Here is a 16,752-nt window from a genome sequence, read left to right on the forward strand (position 1 = left end):
ACAGGGGGTCTTGAAGATGTCTCATCCATGGGACCGTCATGAGTTGAGATCGACTCAAAGGCAGTTAACAACAACAAATAATCATGTTAGCCCTTAAAGTGCTACAAGAAGGCTGTTAACAAATATGTCTCCCCTTTGGGAATATAAAGTATTCATAAAATTCTCCAGCCATTTCTTTCACAAATATTATAAACAATGCACACCATGTCTTCCGTGGAATATATCCCAATGAACCTCTGTCTCTTTCAAAATAAAATTAGCCATAAAAAGCTTTTTCTTTTGTCAATTCCATTATTCTGGTTGCCTTTAAGATACAAATAAGAGACTTGGGAAAACAGTTTTCTGTTCTTGCTTTTGCTGCTGAAGAGGGCAGTCTTAGCTTTCTTTTAATACAATGCCCCTTAATTATTTTAGTCTCCCCCCAACCATCCCCCAATGCATTAGCGGGACCATTTGTAAAGGAGTAGTAACACAAAGTGAAACAATGCCATAACTGTCATCCAAATTGTTCTGTACAGAGTACTGGAAGTGTTCACTAATAAATGATATAAAAAGGTCTTTTATTGACAAGCTGCCATATGCTGTTTGCATTAGAGAATATGAGAAGATGATGGCTGGTGCCCCTCGATCCCAATGGCATTCAACTCAGAGCGATAGCAGAAAATGCTTCAGTTTACTTAAAGCATTGATAACACCTCTAAATAATTAACTGAGGACTTCCTGTCTTCAATTACTTAATGCTTTTTTTAACATCTTGAGAGGATTATAAGCAATTTATGGATTTCACATGACAAGCACATTCACCGCTATTCCCACAAAGCATTTATGGGATCATGTTTCCAAAGCTTTGATGTAATTAAAAATAAGCAGTGAGACAATGGTGCAGTGGCAAGGTGCAAGCCTCCTCATCTGCAATTTGTAAGGCCCTTGGATTCAAAGTCTCAGGGAACGCTAATGCTACAGCTTCATTAACGTTCAACTGTTGCTCTGGGAACAGCAAAGGTGTTTTTGTTTTTTTTTTTGAAGAAGAAGAAGATGAAAAAATCAAAACACAAGTCTGCAGGGGCATGAAATGATGGTTAGTTCAAACTTTTGAGATTGTGAAATAAGTACAGTTGTTTCAGTGAACATCATGAATTTAGAGAGTAATAATTATCACATTGCAAAAGCACTATCACAGCCTTGGGAGCAAAAAAGTAGGCTTGCCTTTGGACAGCAAGGGAAACTCCTTTCTACATATTAGTCTCCTCCAGATGTAAAAGGATACAAAACTGAAATAATACACATTCTTTTGCAACAGTTTTGGTATTAGAAACCCCCCCTCCCCACTTCACTGAACAAGAATGTCTTCCAATTTAGGACAAAGGGAAATCATAGTCTTCCTCAGCAACATGGCATAAGCAAGAAAGAGTGCATTCCTGAGTTGGGGAATGTTATTATTTGGACTATGACTTCCTGAATCCCCAAAACAACACAATGATGATGGACTGATACAGCAAGCCTTCTGTTGTAGCTTTAATGCTTAACAATGTTGCTTTAATGTTATAGCTTTAAAACTAAAGAATACATTTCTTTATATGCCAGACTGAATTGCATGGAAACAAAACTTGAAGATAGTGCAGATTTCATAACAACAAATTAAAAGGTAAATAATCTAATTTAGGGACCACAGCAAATGTTATTCTGTGCAGTGACAAATACAAATTGACACATTTGTCTGCTGGGTTTTCTCTCATGTGCAACGGCCTTTCTGAAAGTACTTACGAAAAAGTCCTGTGAGGAGAAATATAGCATGGAGAAAAAAAAATACTCACCAGATGGTTCTCCCTATTCCCTCCCCCTCTTAAACTTGCAGGGACTTTTAAAAATATGTAGGCATGTTGAGACACTGACATCCTCCATTTGAACTGGTACATTTTCTCCATGTGAAGACCAGGCCTTTGTCTCATCACTTGGAAATTACTTGTTGCAAGTGATGAAACCACCTTTTAGAGGTACTGTGGGGCCTTGGTATCCACAGGGATCAAGGACCCCCCATGGATACCAGAATCTGTGGATGCTCAAGTCCCATTAAATAGAATGGCGTAATAAAATGGTGTCCCTTATATAAAATGACAAAATCAAGATTTGATTTTATATACATATATATTCAACCCATGGATGGCAGAATTCATGGATAAAGAATCTGTGGATAAGGTGGTCATGGTGGAGTTCCTCTAGCAAAACAATGTAATACCTTGAGACAGCATTAATTTTGTGCATAATAAGTAATGTTTACTTGTTACTTTTTCTTGCTATTTTGGGGGATATTTTGAGGTGACATACCCCCCCCCCCCCCGTTTTTAGGATATTTTTTACTTCTGAAAGTGGGACTTTTTTTTTCAGAAGAAGCACTAAAAAGCAATGGGTAATAGAATGAGATGAGCAACTAAAAGCATCTATCCTTTATTCCATAAACAGGTGTTTGTTGGGAGGGGTCCACAACATGCTGCATATGAAATTGTTTGAAACAAGGTAACTTTCTAAGCTCTGCTCTGTTTCAACTTTAAAATATTTAAAATATTTATTTAGGACTGCAGCCATTAAAAAAACCATATCAGAAAACAGCCTACTAAATATGACAATGAGATCATGCTTTTAATGTGTTTTCTACCCTTACCTGATACTGTATGCTGCATCTTGCCTGCAGTGTCACTGTGTATAAGACCTTTCCCAGTTTGACTGATCTGGTATTCTCTGATGATACCGTTTGGCTTTCTTGGTGCCGTCCAACTCAAATGCAATGCTGTTGCACTCAGAGCTGTAACTGTTGGTGGCTGAACACTCTCTGGGACTCCTTGGACAGTGACTGCAACTACCTGAACATACATGAATTAGACAGCAATTTATTGTAATAGTGCACGAGATACCTTGATCAATGAGAATGTCACTTCTAGTTTAAAATGGTGTTGTTTGCTCTGGCATATCATTACCACAGCCCTGTAGAACTAGTTACTTTTCTCCCTTCTTTTATTTCTCCCCCCTCCCCCAAACAGTGAAATCTGACCTTGAATATGCTTAGGTATGAGTCTAGGTGTACAATTTATCAAAACAGATTCACAGTGTTTTGTCTTCAGTGCAAAGCACCAGGCGAAGGGAAAATCTGGATGGCAGGTTGTCTTGCCATGATAACTCCCTTCCATATGGTTAATCAGTGTCTTTGCATTTTAACAGCCTGATTTCATATGGGTTTTATCACCAGTAAACATTGGCATAAACTTTGATGCCATTGCTACTCTTGCCCTTAGCCAGGGGTGCCATCAAAAGGGATTGCCTGTCCCTTCTTCAGCTTACACAGGCACATGCAGTTTCCTGGAGAGCTAAGAGAGGCTTATATTTCAATGGCAGCTTTACAAAGTATGAAGTACCTTTCCTAAATCATGAATGGTATCTCTGTGACTCTTTCTTCTCCCCTCCTAAGGCCAATAGGTTTTTGATCACTGAAGTCAAGCTGAAAGGTTTCAAACATTTTGACAATTAGATTTAAGTAACTGGAGTAAATGGCCTTGTCATTGCTGGAAAAAAGACCAGACAGGCTCAGGTGGTTTACTGAACTGTTGTTTTGTCTCACACTACATCAAGAATAGTGAGGTACTGGGGGTGTGATTTGGTGTGTCTGTGCATGCATATGTAAAATACCAACTAGGATGGATTGGTTCAGATACAAGGTAACATGGTTAGTAATATTCCCTGTATTAGCCCACTAGATTGATGTGGCTGCAGGGGTTTACCATCCATCCTCAAAGCTTCTTTTGCTTTTAACTAAAATGAAAGATAAAACTGATGCTTTACATATTCTGCCTAAGAGCTGGGTTTTCAGGCAGGAAAGCTGTTGCATGGAATTAAGCAGGGCTTTCTAGACAGGAAAGCCCTCACACATAATTCAGCTGCGCTTTACAGACAGGAAAGATGTTGTGTTAGTATATAGACTTAGTAGACATGCATAGATTTAACCTATATATCCAGAGTGGGAAATGTCCAGGTTGGTAATGATTACTTGCTTTCATAGAATCAGAGAGTTCGAAGACCACAGGACTATCCAGTCCAACCCCCTGCCACTCAGGAATGCACAAAGTACCCTATCCAACCTCTGTTTAAAAACCACCAAAGAAGGAGCTGCCACCACACTCTGAGGCAGCATAGTCCACTGTCAAACAACTTTTACTGTCAGGACGTTCTTTCTAATATTAAGGTGGAGTCTTTTTCCTATAGTTTGAATCCATTACTCCATACACTAGTCTCTGGAGGAGCAGAAAACAAGCTTGGTCCATTCTCAATATGACATCTCTTCAAATATTTAAACATGGCTTATCATGACACCTCTTAACTTTCTCTTCCCCAAGCTAAACATAGCTCCCTAAGCTGCTCTTTCACCATTTTTTGTCACCCTCCATTGGACACCCTTCAACTTGTCCACATCCTTCTTGAATTGTGGTGCCCAGATGTGCATTCAGTATTCCAGCTGAGGTCTAGCCAAAGTAGAATAAGATCTAAGTAATGTATCCTAGACCTAGCTTGTGCCCTTGGCCCCACCTACCACTGGAATACCTTAATTATGTCCCTTCTCAAATTGGAATTCAGTCCCTATCCTGAAAAAGATTTGCTTATCCCTGTCCTATGCTGATGCTATAAAGTTGGGAGTTTACATCCAGGATCCAGGAGCAGCATGGTTAACTGGTCTCAGAAATATTATTACCTAAATCTAGTTGCTAATTCCAACTACAGTAGAACAATTACCTCATAAGTGCTGATCTGCCTTTCAGCAACTGATTGAAGGAGTTAACTCTGGTTTGAAGTATCACGTGCATTTAAGCCTAAATATGTAGTCATGTAGTAGGAGAGCAACACTGGATGAGAGTCTCAAAAGCCCATTTTTTTGGTAAAACTACCTGCGGCCAATCCAGAATGTGGACCAAAAATGCTGTAGGTGTGCCTACAGTTAGGCTAGAATAGGGGAGGGAAAGAAGTAGTCCTTCAATGTGTTGGACTGCAGTTCCTAGCATTCTTCACCACTGGTTATGCTGGCTAGGGCTGCTGGGAGTTGCAGTTCAGCAACATCTGGAGTCTACCTCTTTCTCACTCCTGCACTCAAAAGCAGTATCCAGTATAGAAACTGGGCTTTTGTTCTTTTTTATTAACCAGGGGCATGGGACATTAACAAAGGAGTGTCCTAACCATTTGCCAAACTTGTTTGAATTACAAAGTTTCTGTTGTTTTGTGCCTTCAAGTCAAAAATCCTGCTCCTGGGGATCTGCTATTGCTTTGCAGGTGAGCACTCTACCAGGTTGGCTGTCACTCCCTTAACCACAGCTTTTGTCTATCATTCCTTTCCTGGGTTGTTCTTGTTATCCATTAATGCTTTCTTGGATTGCCTTTCTCTCACTCTGGGTAGACCTCCCCCTTTCTCTGAGGCATCTTCTGTCTTTACTCTTGAGGGCTCAGGTTCTGCAGAGCAGCTGGATCTTTATTATTCCCAAGGGGTTAATACTTCTCCTCACTTAGTGACTCCATTCCTAAGTGGCTACTAAGTCTGCAAATTCCATCCAATTATGCAAAAGAGAACAAATATCAACCATTTTGTATTAACTAAGATAGTCAATTAGAGGCAAAGGCTTTGTATTTCTCAATCTCAGATAGCTCATTTCCATTGAAGTGGACTGGTTTCAACCAAAGTGATTTTCTTTGAAAACATTAAACTGGAATCTGAATTAAAATTGGGCATATGTGCATATCCTTATTTGCCTCTGTGCATTATAACTGTGTCTGTACTCATACAGAGTGAAGAAGGTACTCACCTTGCTACTATCTGCACAGCCAGCAACAGTACAAGCACGCAATTGATATATGTATTCCTGATATGGCTGGATACCACTGGTATCCATGAAGCTCAGCTCTTTTCCTCGGAAACGCTCAACCCCATTTCGGAGAATAATGTAATGAATAATGATACCTTGCCAAAAAGAGGGGGGAAAAAACCAATGTTCTTGTGAAGACATACCAAGAATTCATTGTCAAACTACTTTTAGAAAATGTTAGAATAAAAAGAGGTAACTTTTTAGGACCAACTTGCTATTAGGAATACTAATACTAATATATCATGGGAAGAACATCCAATGAGACTGACTTTATTGAGTACAGACAAACAAGATAAAAATCACAAGCACTCATGTATACAGTTTTCTGGCAATTTATATTTGCTTAGTGTATTATTTCATAGCAAATTTTACTGGGCATATCTGATCATGAAAGCTAATCATAAGATTATACAGTAATTTTTTAAAATCAAAATACCATTTAGGTGACGGGGTTCTTCCCAGTTTAGAAAGATTATGTCTTCTCGATTATCCACTTTGGTCCACTGGGGTGGACTTATACCTTCAGGTACGTCTTGTTTAGTTGTAGCACTTCCAATTTCACTTAAACTTTTCCCATATTTGTTCCACGCAGCTACCCGGTATTCATATGTAACATAAGGCTCTAGGTTCTGATCTAGGAAGTAAAAATATTGATGAAAGTCTACATGACTTTCTGTCTTATAATTTAACATTTTAATTTAGCTATTACTGAAAAAGGTAAAAAATAAAAGTGCAAAGGCAGGATTAATGCTGAACATAAAGAAAACAAAAATAATGACCACAGAAGAAATACATAAATTCAATTGGGACAATGAGGAAATTGAAATAGTCAAAGAATTCCCATATCTTGGATCAAACAGCAACCAAAGTGGAGACTGCAATCAAAAAGTAAGAAGAAGAAGACTAGGAATGTGTGGGACAGCTATAAAAGAACTTGAAAAGATTCTGAAATGGAAAGATATGCAATTGAGCAGAATCATCCAGGCCATTGTATTCCCCATTGCCATGTACAGATGTGTGAGCTGGACAGTGAAGGAAGCAGACAAAAAGAAAATCAATTCATTTGCAATGTGGTGCTTAAGAAAAATGCTTAGGACAGCCAAAAAGTCAAACAAATGGATCATTGGACAGATCAAACCAGAACTCTTCTTGGAGGCCAAGATGATCAAGTTGAAGCTGTTTTACTTTGGTCACATAATGAGAATGCATGGATCACTAGAAAAACAATAATGCTAGGAAAGGTAGAAGGTAGAAGAAAGAGAGGAAGACCACATGCCAGGTGGATGGACTCAATCAGGGGGGTCACAGGCATGGGTTTGCAGGGGTTGAGCAGTGTAGTGGAGGATAGGGAGTCTTGGAGGTGTCTCATCCACAGGGTCACTGTGAGTCAGGGCTGACTCGAAGGCAGCTAACAACACAGCAAAGGTCAGTTCCCCAGACTAGGTTCTGCTCTGATTCACTTTTCTCTCCCCCCTCTTTTTTTTTTTTTTGCATTGCTTTACCTTTGATTCCATCCCACTGAATTTTTGTTGTTGTTGTTGTTTATCTTAAAGTCATTTGCAATGTATGATGACCCTAAGGCAAACCTATCATGGAGGTTAGTTTAGAATCTAAATAGAGACATCCATGGTGTGGGGGGAAATAGTCAGGCAGACATTTTGCTCCATCTTATATAACAACAGTAGAGCTCAAGGTTATCCAGTGAACCTGATTGGCATGAAATTCAGGACAGACAAAACTGGAGCTAAATCATCACAAAGTGCATAATTAATTTATGGAATTTGCCACAAAATATGATGATGGTGACTAGCTTAGTTGGTTTTAAAAAACTGAATAGACAAATTCACAGAAGGTTAAGTTTCCCTGGCTACTTACTGTCTTGATGATTAGGTGCAGTCTCCAGTTGCTGGGAGTTAGGGAGGAGAAGATAAACAGCAAGGGAGGACTTGCTGTCTTCAATTTCCACACTGGGCTTCCAAGAGGTATCTGAAGGGTCATTTTAGGGATGGTCTGAATGAATCCTTCTCTGATTAGATTCTTCTGGACTTTTTCCCCTATTCTTATATTTTTTTAATAGTGTTTTTAACCAAAGTACTGGTAGATAGATTTTATTTCCCACAGATCTCTACAATCAACTAGTCATTTGATGGAATTTACACTCTAGTCCAGGGCTGGGCAATTGTGGCCTTCCAGATTATTTTGAACTGCAACAACCACATTCCCTCTCCATTGTCTGTGCTGGTTAGGTCTGATGGGCATGGTGTGTGAAATCATCTAGAGGGGTACACTTGTCCATCTCTGATCTAAAACTGTGAATCTCACAATTAAGGGATGTCATATGCTTTTACCTGTGAAAGAATATTGAGTGGGCCCCCCCCTGTGTAGACCTTCTCCTCCAAAGCTGGACACATGCCTTCATCTTCTTTATTCCTCGAATTACCCCAGGAGCTTTTGATCCAAGAACATATATGAGCATGCTTGTCAAAATCACATTGCCCACAGTATGCTGTCGCTTCCATGGATATAGGGCACAAAGTGCTTGCTTTGCATTCTTCTTTTACCTATAACATTAATTACCAAAACCATCACCATCGTCACCACCATCATGATAACTATTTATATCCCATCTTTTCCCAATATCAAGATGGCTAACAGAGTATTCAAATTGGAACATATTAAAAGCATAAAAACATCAATAAAATATATAAACATTATCTTAAAACGAAACAATCTGTAGAATTAAAACCATTACAACCAATAACAGACTATTAAAAGCAGCAAAATAACACAACCATTAAAAATCCATTGAGCCAATTACTGAAAGATTGCTGGATTAAAAAAAATTTTTTTTTAGCAGAAGGAGAACAAGGAGGAAGTCATTTTATTTAACCAAGAAAGTGAGTTCCAAAATCTGGGAGCAGCCACTGAGAAGGCCCTGCTTATTCACACCAAAATGCCTAGAAAAGGCAGTGGTACTGGGAAAAGGGCCTTCCCTGAAGATGTTAGAACATCAACATACTCTTATTTGGTGAGATACAGGCCTTTAGAGATGCTGGACTTGAGCCATAAATAATAATATAATAAAATTTTATTTATAAACCGCTTTTCCATTGATCAAAGCGGTTTAACAACATGTAAAACTTACAATATAGAAACATCAATATATTAAAAACACAGTAAACAATAAACCATATCTCATGCCAGCTCAACAGTGCTGTCAGAAGGGGGGGGGAGAGCATTCGGGAGTCAGGAGTCAGGGGTATGCCTGCTCAAAAAGGTGTGTTTTCAGCCCCTTCTTAAATTGGACTAAGGAGGTGGCCGAGTGGAGCTCGCCAGGGAGCGAGTTCCAGAGCTTGGGGGCCGAGATAGAAAAGGCCCTCCTGGTGGTGATAGACAATCTAGCCTCTGGAACTCTTAACATTTGCTTCCCAGCTGATCTGAGTGTGTGGGGCGGATTATATGGAGAGAGGCGGTCCTCCAAGTACCCTGGGCCCAAGCCATTTAGGGCTTTATAGGTAATAACCAACACCTTGTATTGTGCCCGGAAGCTAATAGGCAGCCAATGAAGGTCTTTAAGCACAGGTGTTATGTGACTGGTCCTAGGTGTATTAGTGACCAGTCTTGCCGCCATATTCTGCACCAGTTGCAGCTTCCGGGTATGGTACAAGGGTTGCCCCATGTAGAGCGCATTGCAGAAATCCAAACAAGAAAGCAATATATAGCCATGATCAACACCCAGCGTTTTCTTAAATGGATTTCCAGTTTCCTTTCATTTAGAGGGTAATGAAAAGATAGGGATGAGAGCCACATGCAATTTTTCCCTCTTAAAAGATATTGATATTGCTTAGATCTTAATCCCACCCCAGCCCAGATTAGTTATCATAGGATATTCTGTTGGTGAGTGGGAAGTTATGTAAACAAGTAAACAAAACAAAAATAAAAACAAATAATCAAAATTCTAGAATAATGTTGGTGTAAGATATCTTTAAACAACAGAAAAATATTTTGATTGACAGGTAACAGTTGAGAGTTGACAGCTGACATGTTCGATTGGTTGAGAATTATGGCTGAAGCAGCAGAGTGTATTTGATTGCTGTGTGTGGACTAGGTTTGGAGCTGGGAAGCAGAATTTGAAGTTGATTATAAGTCAGAGGTGTGTGTGTATGTGTGTGCGTGTATACTGTGTGTATATGTATGTGTGTGTGTATATATATATATATATATATATATATATATATATATATATATATCTGAAGATAAAATTCTCCAGGAACTTTGGATGAATCAACTGTGATTGTTTCTTTTAAGTATGAAAAGTGGTCAGTGCACTACCAATACCAATTGCTGTGGGGTTTTTTTGTTTGTTTGTTTTTATACTCTGCTCTGTACATTGTTTTTTTTTTGTTTGTTTTGTTTTGTTTTTGCTGTAGTTGGGTGATTTTTACCCAGACTGTGGCTGGAGTTGGCCTTGTCCCAAATATTATTACTGGCCGAAAAGTAATTCTATTGCACATTTCTAACACAAGCCTGCTGAGTGTACTCCACCACCCCCCCAACATAGGTTTTTTTTGGTATAAAGTGCTGTGATTTTTATCTTGTGCTCCATTTGCATTTGCAAGTTGTCTTGCAAAGACAAATATAGAGGAACTACTGTTTAGGGACAATGGAAACAACATTATAGTAGAATGTCTCAACTGGTGACACAAAGCACGCCCATAAATCTTGGTACCTATCCTCCATTTTACCAATGCTTTCAATATTTTTATCCGTCCAATGCACTCAGACCAGAGTCCATTTCACATTTCAGAGTACTGCTATGATTTGATTTTAACTACTATGGGTGTATCATATGGAATCTTGGGTTTTGCAATTTGGTGAGGTACTAAAGCTCTCTGGCAAATAATTCTAAATGCCCCCCCCCCAAACTACAAGCTCCAGGATCTCACAGGATATTGCTATAGCAATTATATTGAAATCACAGCTCTATAACTGTATAATGTGAAAGGATCCAAGCTTGCATCATAACAGAAATGAAATTCTGGCTTATTTTGTAAGCTTGTCCAGTGGCTATAGTATTTTTCTTTTGAATCCACCAAGAATTAAAAAAAGAAAGAAAGAAAAGAAAAGAAAGAAAAAAAAGACAAGGCAGTAAGACATACACTACAATAAAATTTAAGAATCTGTAGTTGTGTCACCAGGAACTAAGAACTCATCACACAATGGAAGGCAGTTACACACACATACCAGCCAGGTAGGAATGCAAACTTTTAGTCCTCTGCTAATCTGAAGTGCTGAGCAACACTTCACAAGAAGCAGCTAATCATTATTAATTCCTTTAGAATTCACTGCAATAACATCAATCATGGCAAACTCATTCGGTATTAATATGGATGTAATGTGAAAATGAATAATGCACAGAGGAGTTTTTATATTCCTATTTTACAAAAATAGTTATGAACAATGTATTTCTCTTTCCATTGTCAAATCAGAACCACCAAGAGGTTTTCTATCAATTACCTTCATCGTCATTCCAGCTGAAATCCTGTCAGAACAAACATATTTCAAAGGATTATATCCAAGTCCATTACAACATTCCTCGCTTTTTGGAATAAGTTCAGTCTCACAGCATTTTAATGGCGTTGGGTCATTCTTTTTAATGTGGGCTTTAGACTCACCACTGGAAGATGTGCAGCATATGGTACTTGACATATTCACATATTCATGTCCACAACAGAACATTCCTACAACAATAAAACATTATATATGAATGTGAAAAGGGGAGAAAGTGGAGGAAATACTTAGAATGCTATAAAATATAGCATAAAACCGTCAGAATGAAGCACCTACTGATATTGTGCAAAAAGGTATCTAAAGTGGTACTTAATTTTGAATTTAAGATGACTAAACTGATAGGCTATTGTTCAGTGGCCAATTCTGGTCATCAGAAAGACATAAATGCTTCTTTGTGTGGAATAGAAAGATGTTAAAATCTGCAGTTCACAATGATATATGCCAAGTGGAATTACCATTTTGTTTTTCACAACAAAAGAGGCATTTCAACTGGCACTTAAACTTGGGGGAAACAGTGGTCTGCATCCTGTTGTTGCCCCTAACAAGAGCAGATCCACTGAATCAATGGCGTTTACCTATATGTTGACTAACCTTTCAACAATTGATTGAATGGGTCTACTACAGTTGGAAGAACCAAGAGAATGCCAGACAGTTTTTCTGCATGCCATTGTCTTGGGATGAAACCAGATGGAGCAGAAAAACTGGGTTTCCCAGTGTGTGGGGAGAATATGCTGATCACACTGCTGGTTCCCACAATGGGCAACAGCGAACAAACAGTTCACACCACCTCCCTCCCACTGTGAGGACAGACCCACAATCCACATTGAGCCATTTTTTTTTTTTGGCTGTTCTGTCAGTTACACATGTGCACAAGTGTATGACACTCTACTAGCGGCAGTCAATCACATCCCTCATCCCAGCTAGCTGCCATCTCATTAGATGCTCCATACAGCTATCTGTTCAATTGCAAAATTGGGCTGACCGTATGGTATATCAGTGTGCCCAGTGACACAGTGGCACAACACAATAATGGAGACATCATTTTATCTTGCTTATTTTATCAGATCTGGCTATGGGAACACATGCTTTGTTTATATCCCATTTGGACTATTGTAACGTGTTCTGTGTGGGGCTGCCCTTGAAACTGTTCACAAACTGCAACTTCAGAAAATTCTGCTGCCGGGCTGTTGACCAGGGACACATTCCCACTTACAGATAAATTGCTTTGCGAACTGAATCAATGGATTGGTTCAGCAGCTGAGCGTGGTTCAGACTACATTTGCTGTGATCACATTTTCTTGCTGCAAAATAAAATAAAATAACCCACATGTGGTTCACATTCACAAATGAATTGATTCAAAAAGGACCCACTTCAGCTGGGCAAATTTAAATTGATTCCAATCCACATCTGGTTCACACTTGTGCGGAATCAATGTATCCAAAAAGATGTGGAAAAAAATCAGTGTCAAAAAGATGTGGGTTAAATGGGTCTAGTGCATGGCCCCCCCCTCCGAATGACTTCAGTAATTCAGTTCAAGTGCGAACCAGGGTCATTTAAACCGATTCAAAACAATTTGGTTTAAAAGGTAGTGGGAATGAGGCCCAGGGCGGGCTACAGGGATTATGTCACTACACTGGCTACTGATCCATTTCTGGGCAGAATTCAAGGTGCTGGTTTTGACCTTTAAAGCCCTAAACAGCTTGGGGTTCAGACTATCTGAAAGACTTTTGAGCTTATAGCACAGGCCCTAGAACGGGCCTGTCACATTACCAAAGGGGGCGTCATGAGAATAGGAGTGGCATAGAATGCATCTTATTGCACAGAAGAAAACCGCCGCTGCTGCCTCCACTGAAGGGAGTTCCCATAACGTTCCAGATGCATCCCAGAGGGGGCGATTTTCAGGAAAGGTTTGGAAGTGTCCTTGAAAATTGCCCCCTCTGGGATGCATCTGGAATGGGATGGGAACTTTTGGTGGCGGCGGTGATGTGTCCCTATGCGGTAAGATATGTTCCTTCCATTCCCATCACGCCCCCTTTGGTAACGCGACAGGCCTGTTCTAGGGCCTGTGTGATAAGCTTTTGTATCTCCATATACAAGCCAGCCCGAGTGCTAAGATCAGCAGGAGAGGGCTTTCTCTCAGTCCCACCATCTTCACAAGTGTGGTTGGTGAGGATTTAGGAGAGAGCCTTGTCTGTGGCTGCTCCCAAACTGTGGAACTCCCTGCCATGGGAGGTCAGGTTGGCCCCCTCCAGCAGCTGAAGACATTTTTATTTAGGTGAGCATTTTGGTGGGTAGATTTTATTTGAGTAATGTGATGTGTTGTTTTAATGTTGAATGATCTTTACTGTTTTTAACTAAGCTGTTTTTATTTATATTTTAATGTTAGTAGTATTTAATTTATTTTTTAACTTTTGTGATCAATGTTTTGGCTTTGTCTTTTTCATATATTGTAACCTGCCTTGAATCCCATTGTGGGTGAAAGGTGGGATATAAATCCTCTAAATAAATAAATAAATACTCTCTGCAGTTCACCACCTCAAGGAGAGGGTTGCCGCCATGAAGGGCCTTGTCAGGAAGATCAAAGGAAGCCTCCAATCCCTCCTGGAACAATAAGCACCTGTCCAGCCATGATGCCCCACCAGTACATACCCCCTTTCTCTTCCCTTCATGGCCTCCTGTTGGACCAGCCAATTTGTTAATGTCTTTATTAAATCAATTTTATTGTTGGTAATATGTTTGTCATCATTTTGCATCATGGGGAGTGTAATAGGTTGATGGTGCTTTTGACCCCTTGCACTTTTGCAAGTGATTCATGGGCAGGTGGCAAAAAAAATTATAGCCAGCAATGGCTCTGGTGGTTGCATGGCCCTCTTCTCCCATCTCCATACCAGCACATAGTCTGCATGTCGATGCAATAGTTTCCTCTTCCTGGCTTGAATCAGAGCAATGAGGGTTTTGTTTGTTTGTGTTGCTCTGGTGTTAAGCCCTGGAGCATGGCTTGGAGCCATTTTCTTTTTGTTTCATGTGTCATCTGCACAGGTGAATTTTGAAGTGAGGCAAGGCCATTTCTTTCAGTCTGTGTGAATAAGCCATTGGTTAGTCTCAATTATGGTGGCCCCATTCAATCAACTGTTGAATGGCTAGTCAACATATAGGTAAATCCCATTGGTTCAATGGGTTTACTCTATTCAAGGTTGAATAACTGAAGAGGAAATCAAAGCCTGTTTCCCAACTGCATACATAAAAAAGGAAAATGTGCTTTGTTTTAGGAATAATCACACCCCTTAACTTATTTATTTTGAAGTTCCATTACTTCTTGCGTTCCTCTTCAACTATTTTCTGTCAGAGAGGAAAATTTCAAACTGTTGAATGTGGACTTGGCAAGAAAGAAGAAAAATTGAGAAAAACAGTTTGCATTTTTGAAAATAAGCAAACATAAGCATAAAAATAATTTCAAAATTTCAAAAAGGTTTTTATACTAATTTTATCAAAGTATTCCTTTTTACAAAAATAAACTTAGGTGCAATGTAGCAACAGTATAACAAGCTAATAAGCTATGCATCAGCAAGATGACACTTCTCCCAGTATCTTTGGTAAGGATCTCAAAATAGAGAATAATTACAGATTCTGAGACAGTCATCCTGTTCTGTAACAGGATTTAACCAGATCTCCAGTGTATATAGTGAAAGATTTAATAAGCATCTTTAATTCATTACCTGCTCCTCCTCCTCCTCTTCCCACCTACCATCATTTGAACAAATTATTACATTATCTGGGAACACTGAACAATCTGGGTGCAGCAAACAGAATCTTGATGCAAAACACAAGTTCTATAGGTATGATTATGGGACAGTCCATTTCCCAGGGAGATTGTACATAAAGGAGGATATGTGTGCTGGATTTACACATAGTCCTGTTATCAGTGAGACTGGGACTGGAACCTGTCCTGGTTATTTTGCTCCTGTATCAAGATTTAAACTATCTGCATAAGGCCCATGAGGAAGGGAAGAGAGAATTTCATAGGAAAACTGAGATCATGAATACCAGATGGAGCGTGATCACACTAGCATTAGTGTGACTCAGTGTGGTAACTCATGGTGTCACCTGCCAGCACTGACTTCCTACCGTACCTCACCATATAGAATCCTTAGTAAAAAAAATGTACTAATGCTACTCATACATTATAATTTCCATATATCACTGAATTTAATGGTAATAGTTGTGGCATAGCAACTAGTAAAATTAAATTTTTACCTTTACATTACAATATCATATGCATGACTCGAATGCATTTATATGTATATAGTTTCACGTGGTTAAATTGAAATTGGTAAGATGTGATATTTTAAAAGAAAATTTTAAAAGAATATATTTTTACAAATTATTTTTTAATTTTTTAACTAAATTAAAAAAATTTTTTTTTTTAAAAATGGGTACTTTTTCTCCTCCAAATGAACCTCTTTCCACTCTTAGGCATTTTAATGCGATGCAGGCGAATACTACAGCCCATTCATGCCAAAAGGGAAGCTATTCAGGAAACTGTAACTTCCTAAGGTGCGGTCCGTATCCCCCGAGTGATGCCCCTACAACTCAGTGGAAGAACAGTGCAGAAGAACTGAGATGAATCCCTGGCATCTCCAGTTAAGCTTTGGAACTGACTTATAGAATAGAATCACAAAAGCATAGAATCATAGAATAGAATTGGAAGAGACCGAAGGGCCATCCATTCCAACCCCCTGCCATGCAGGAACTCTCGATCAAAGCATCCCCGACAGATGGCCATCCAGCCTCTATTTAAAGACCATTAAGGAAGGGGACTCCACCACACTCCAAGGGAGTGTGTTCCACTGTCAAACAGCCCTTATTGTCAGGAAGTTCCTTCTAATGTTGAGACACAATCTCTTTTCCTTTAGCTTAAATAAATAAATAAAATTTTTATTTATAAGCCGCCCTTCCTACGATCAGGGTGACTTACAACAGATTAAAACACAATAAACAGTCTATTTTAAATTCACAGATTAAATCAAATAAACAAGCAAAAAAGCCCCATAGCCCAACCTCTTGGCCACGGAAGAGGAGGGAGGCCCACAGGATATTTATTCGGGGAATGCCTGTTGGAATAGGAAGGTTTTAAGATCCTTCCTAAATCGGGCCAGGGTAGTAGACGAGCGGAGCTCTGTGGGCAGCGCGTTCCAAAGGGCTGGGGCAGCTATGGAAAATGTCCTCCGAGTGGTGGAGGCTAATCTAGCCCCAGGCACCTTCAGTAGCTGCTGCCCAGACGTTCTG

At 39.4% G+C, this 16,752-nt stretch overlaps 1 protein-coding gene across 1 annotated transcript in view; it reads right to left on the reverse strand.

The window, feature by feature from the left end:
* Window positions 1–16,752, reverse strand: part of USH2A (usherin) — a 665,459-nt gene that overhangs the window by 127,533 nt on the left and 521,174 nt on the right. The window contains 5 exon segments of the mRNA XM_042475774.1: window positions 2,660–2,858; window positions 5,835–5,989; window positions 6,331–6,536; window positions 8,247–8,455; window positions 11,412–11,635. Of these exon segments, the coding sequence (XP_042331708.1) occupies window positions 2,660–2,858; window positions 5,835–5,989; window positions 6,331–6,536; window positions 8,247–8,455; window positions 11,412–11,635 (993 nt within the window).

The sequence above is a fragment of the Sceloporus undulatus genome, chromosome 1 (assembly GCF_019175285.1).
Source record: "Sceloporus undulatus isolate JIND9_A2432 ecotype Alabama chromosome 1, SceUnd_v1.1, whole genome shotgun sequence".
NCBI lineage: Eukaryota > Metazoa > Chordata > Lepidosauria > Squamata > Phrynosomatidae > Sceloporus > Sceloporus undulatus.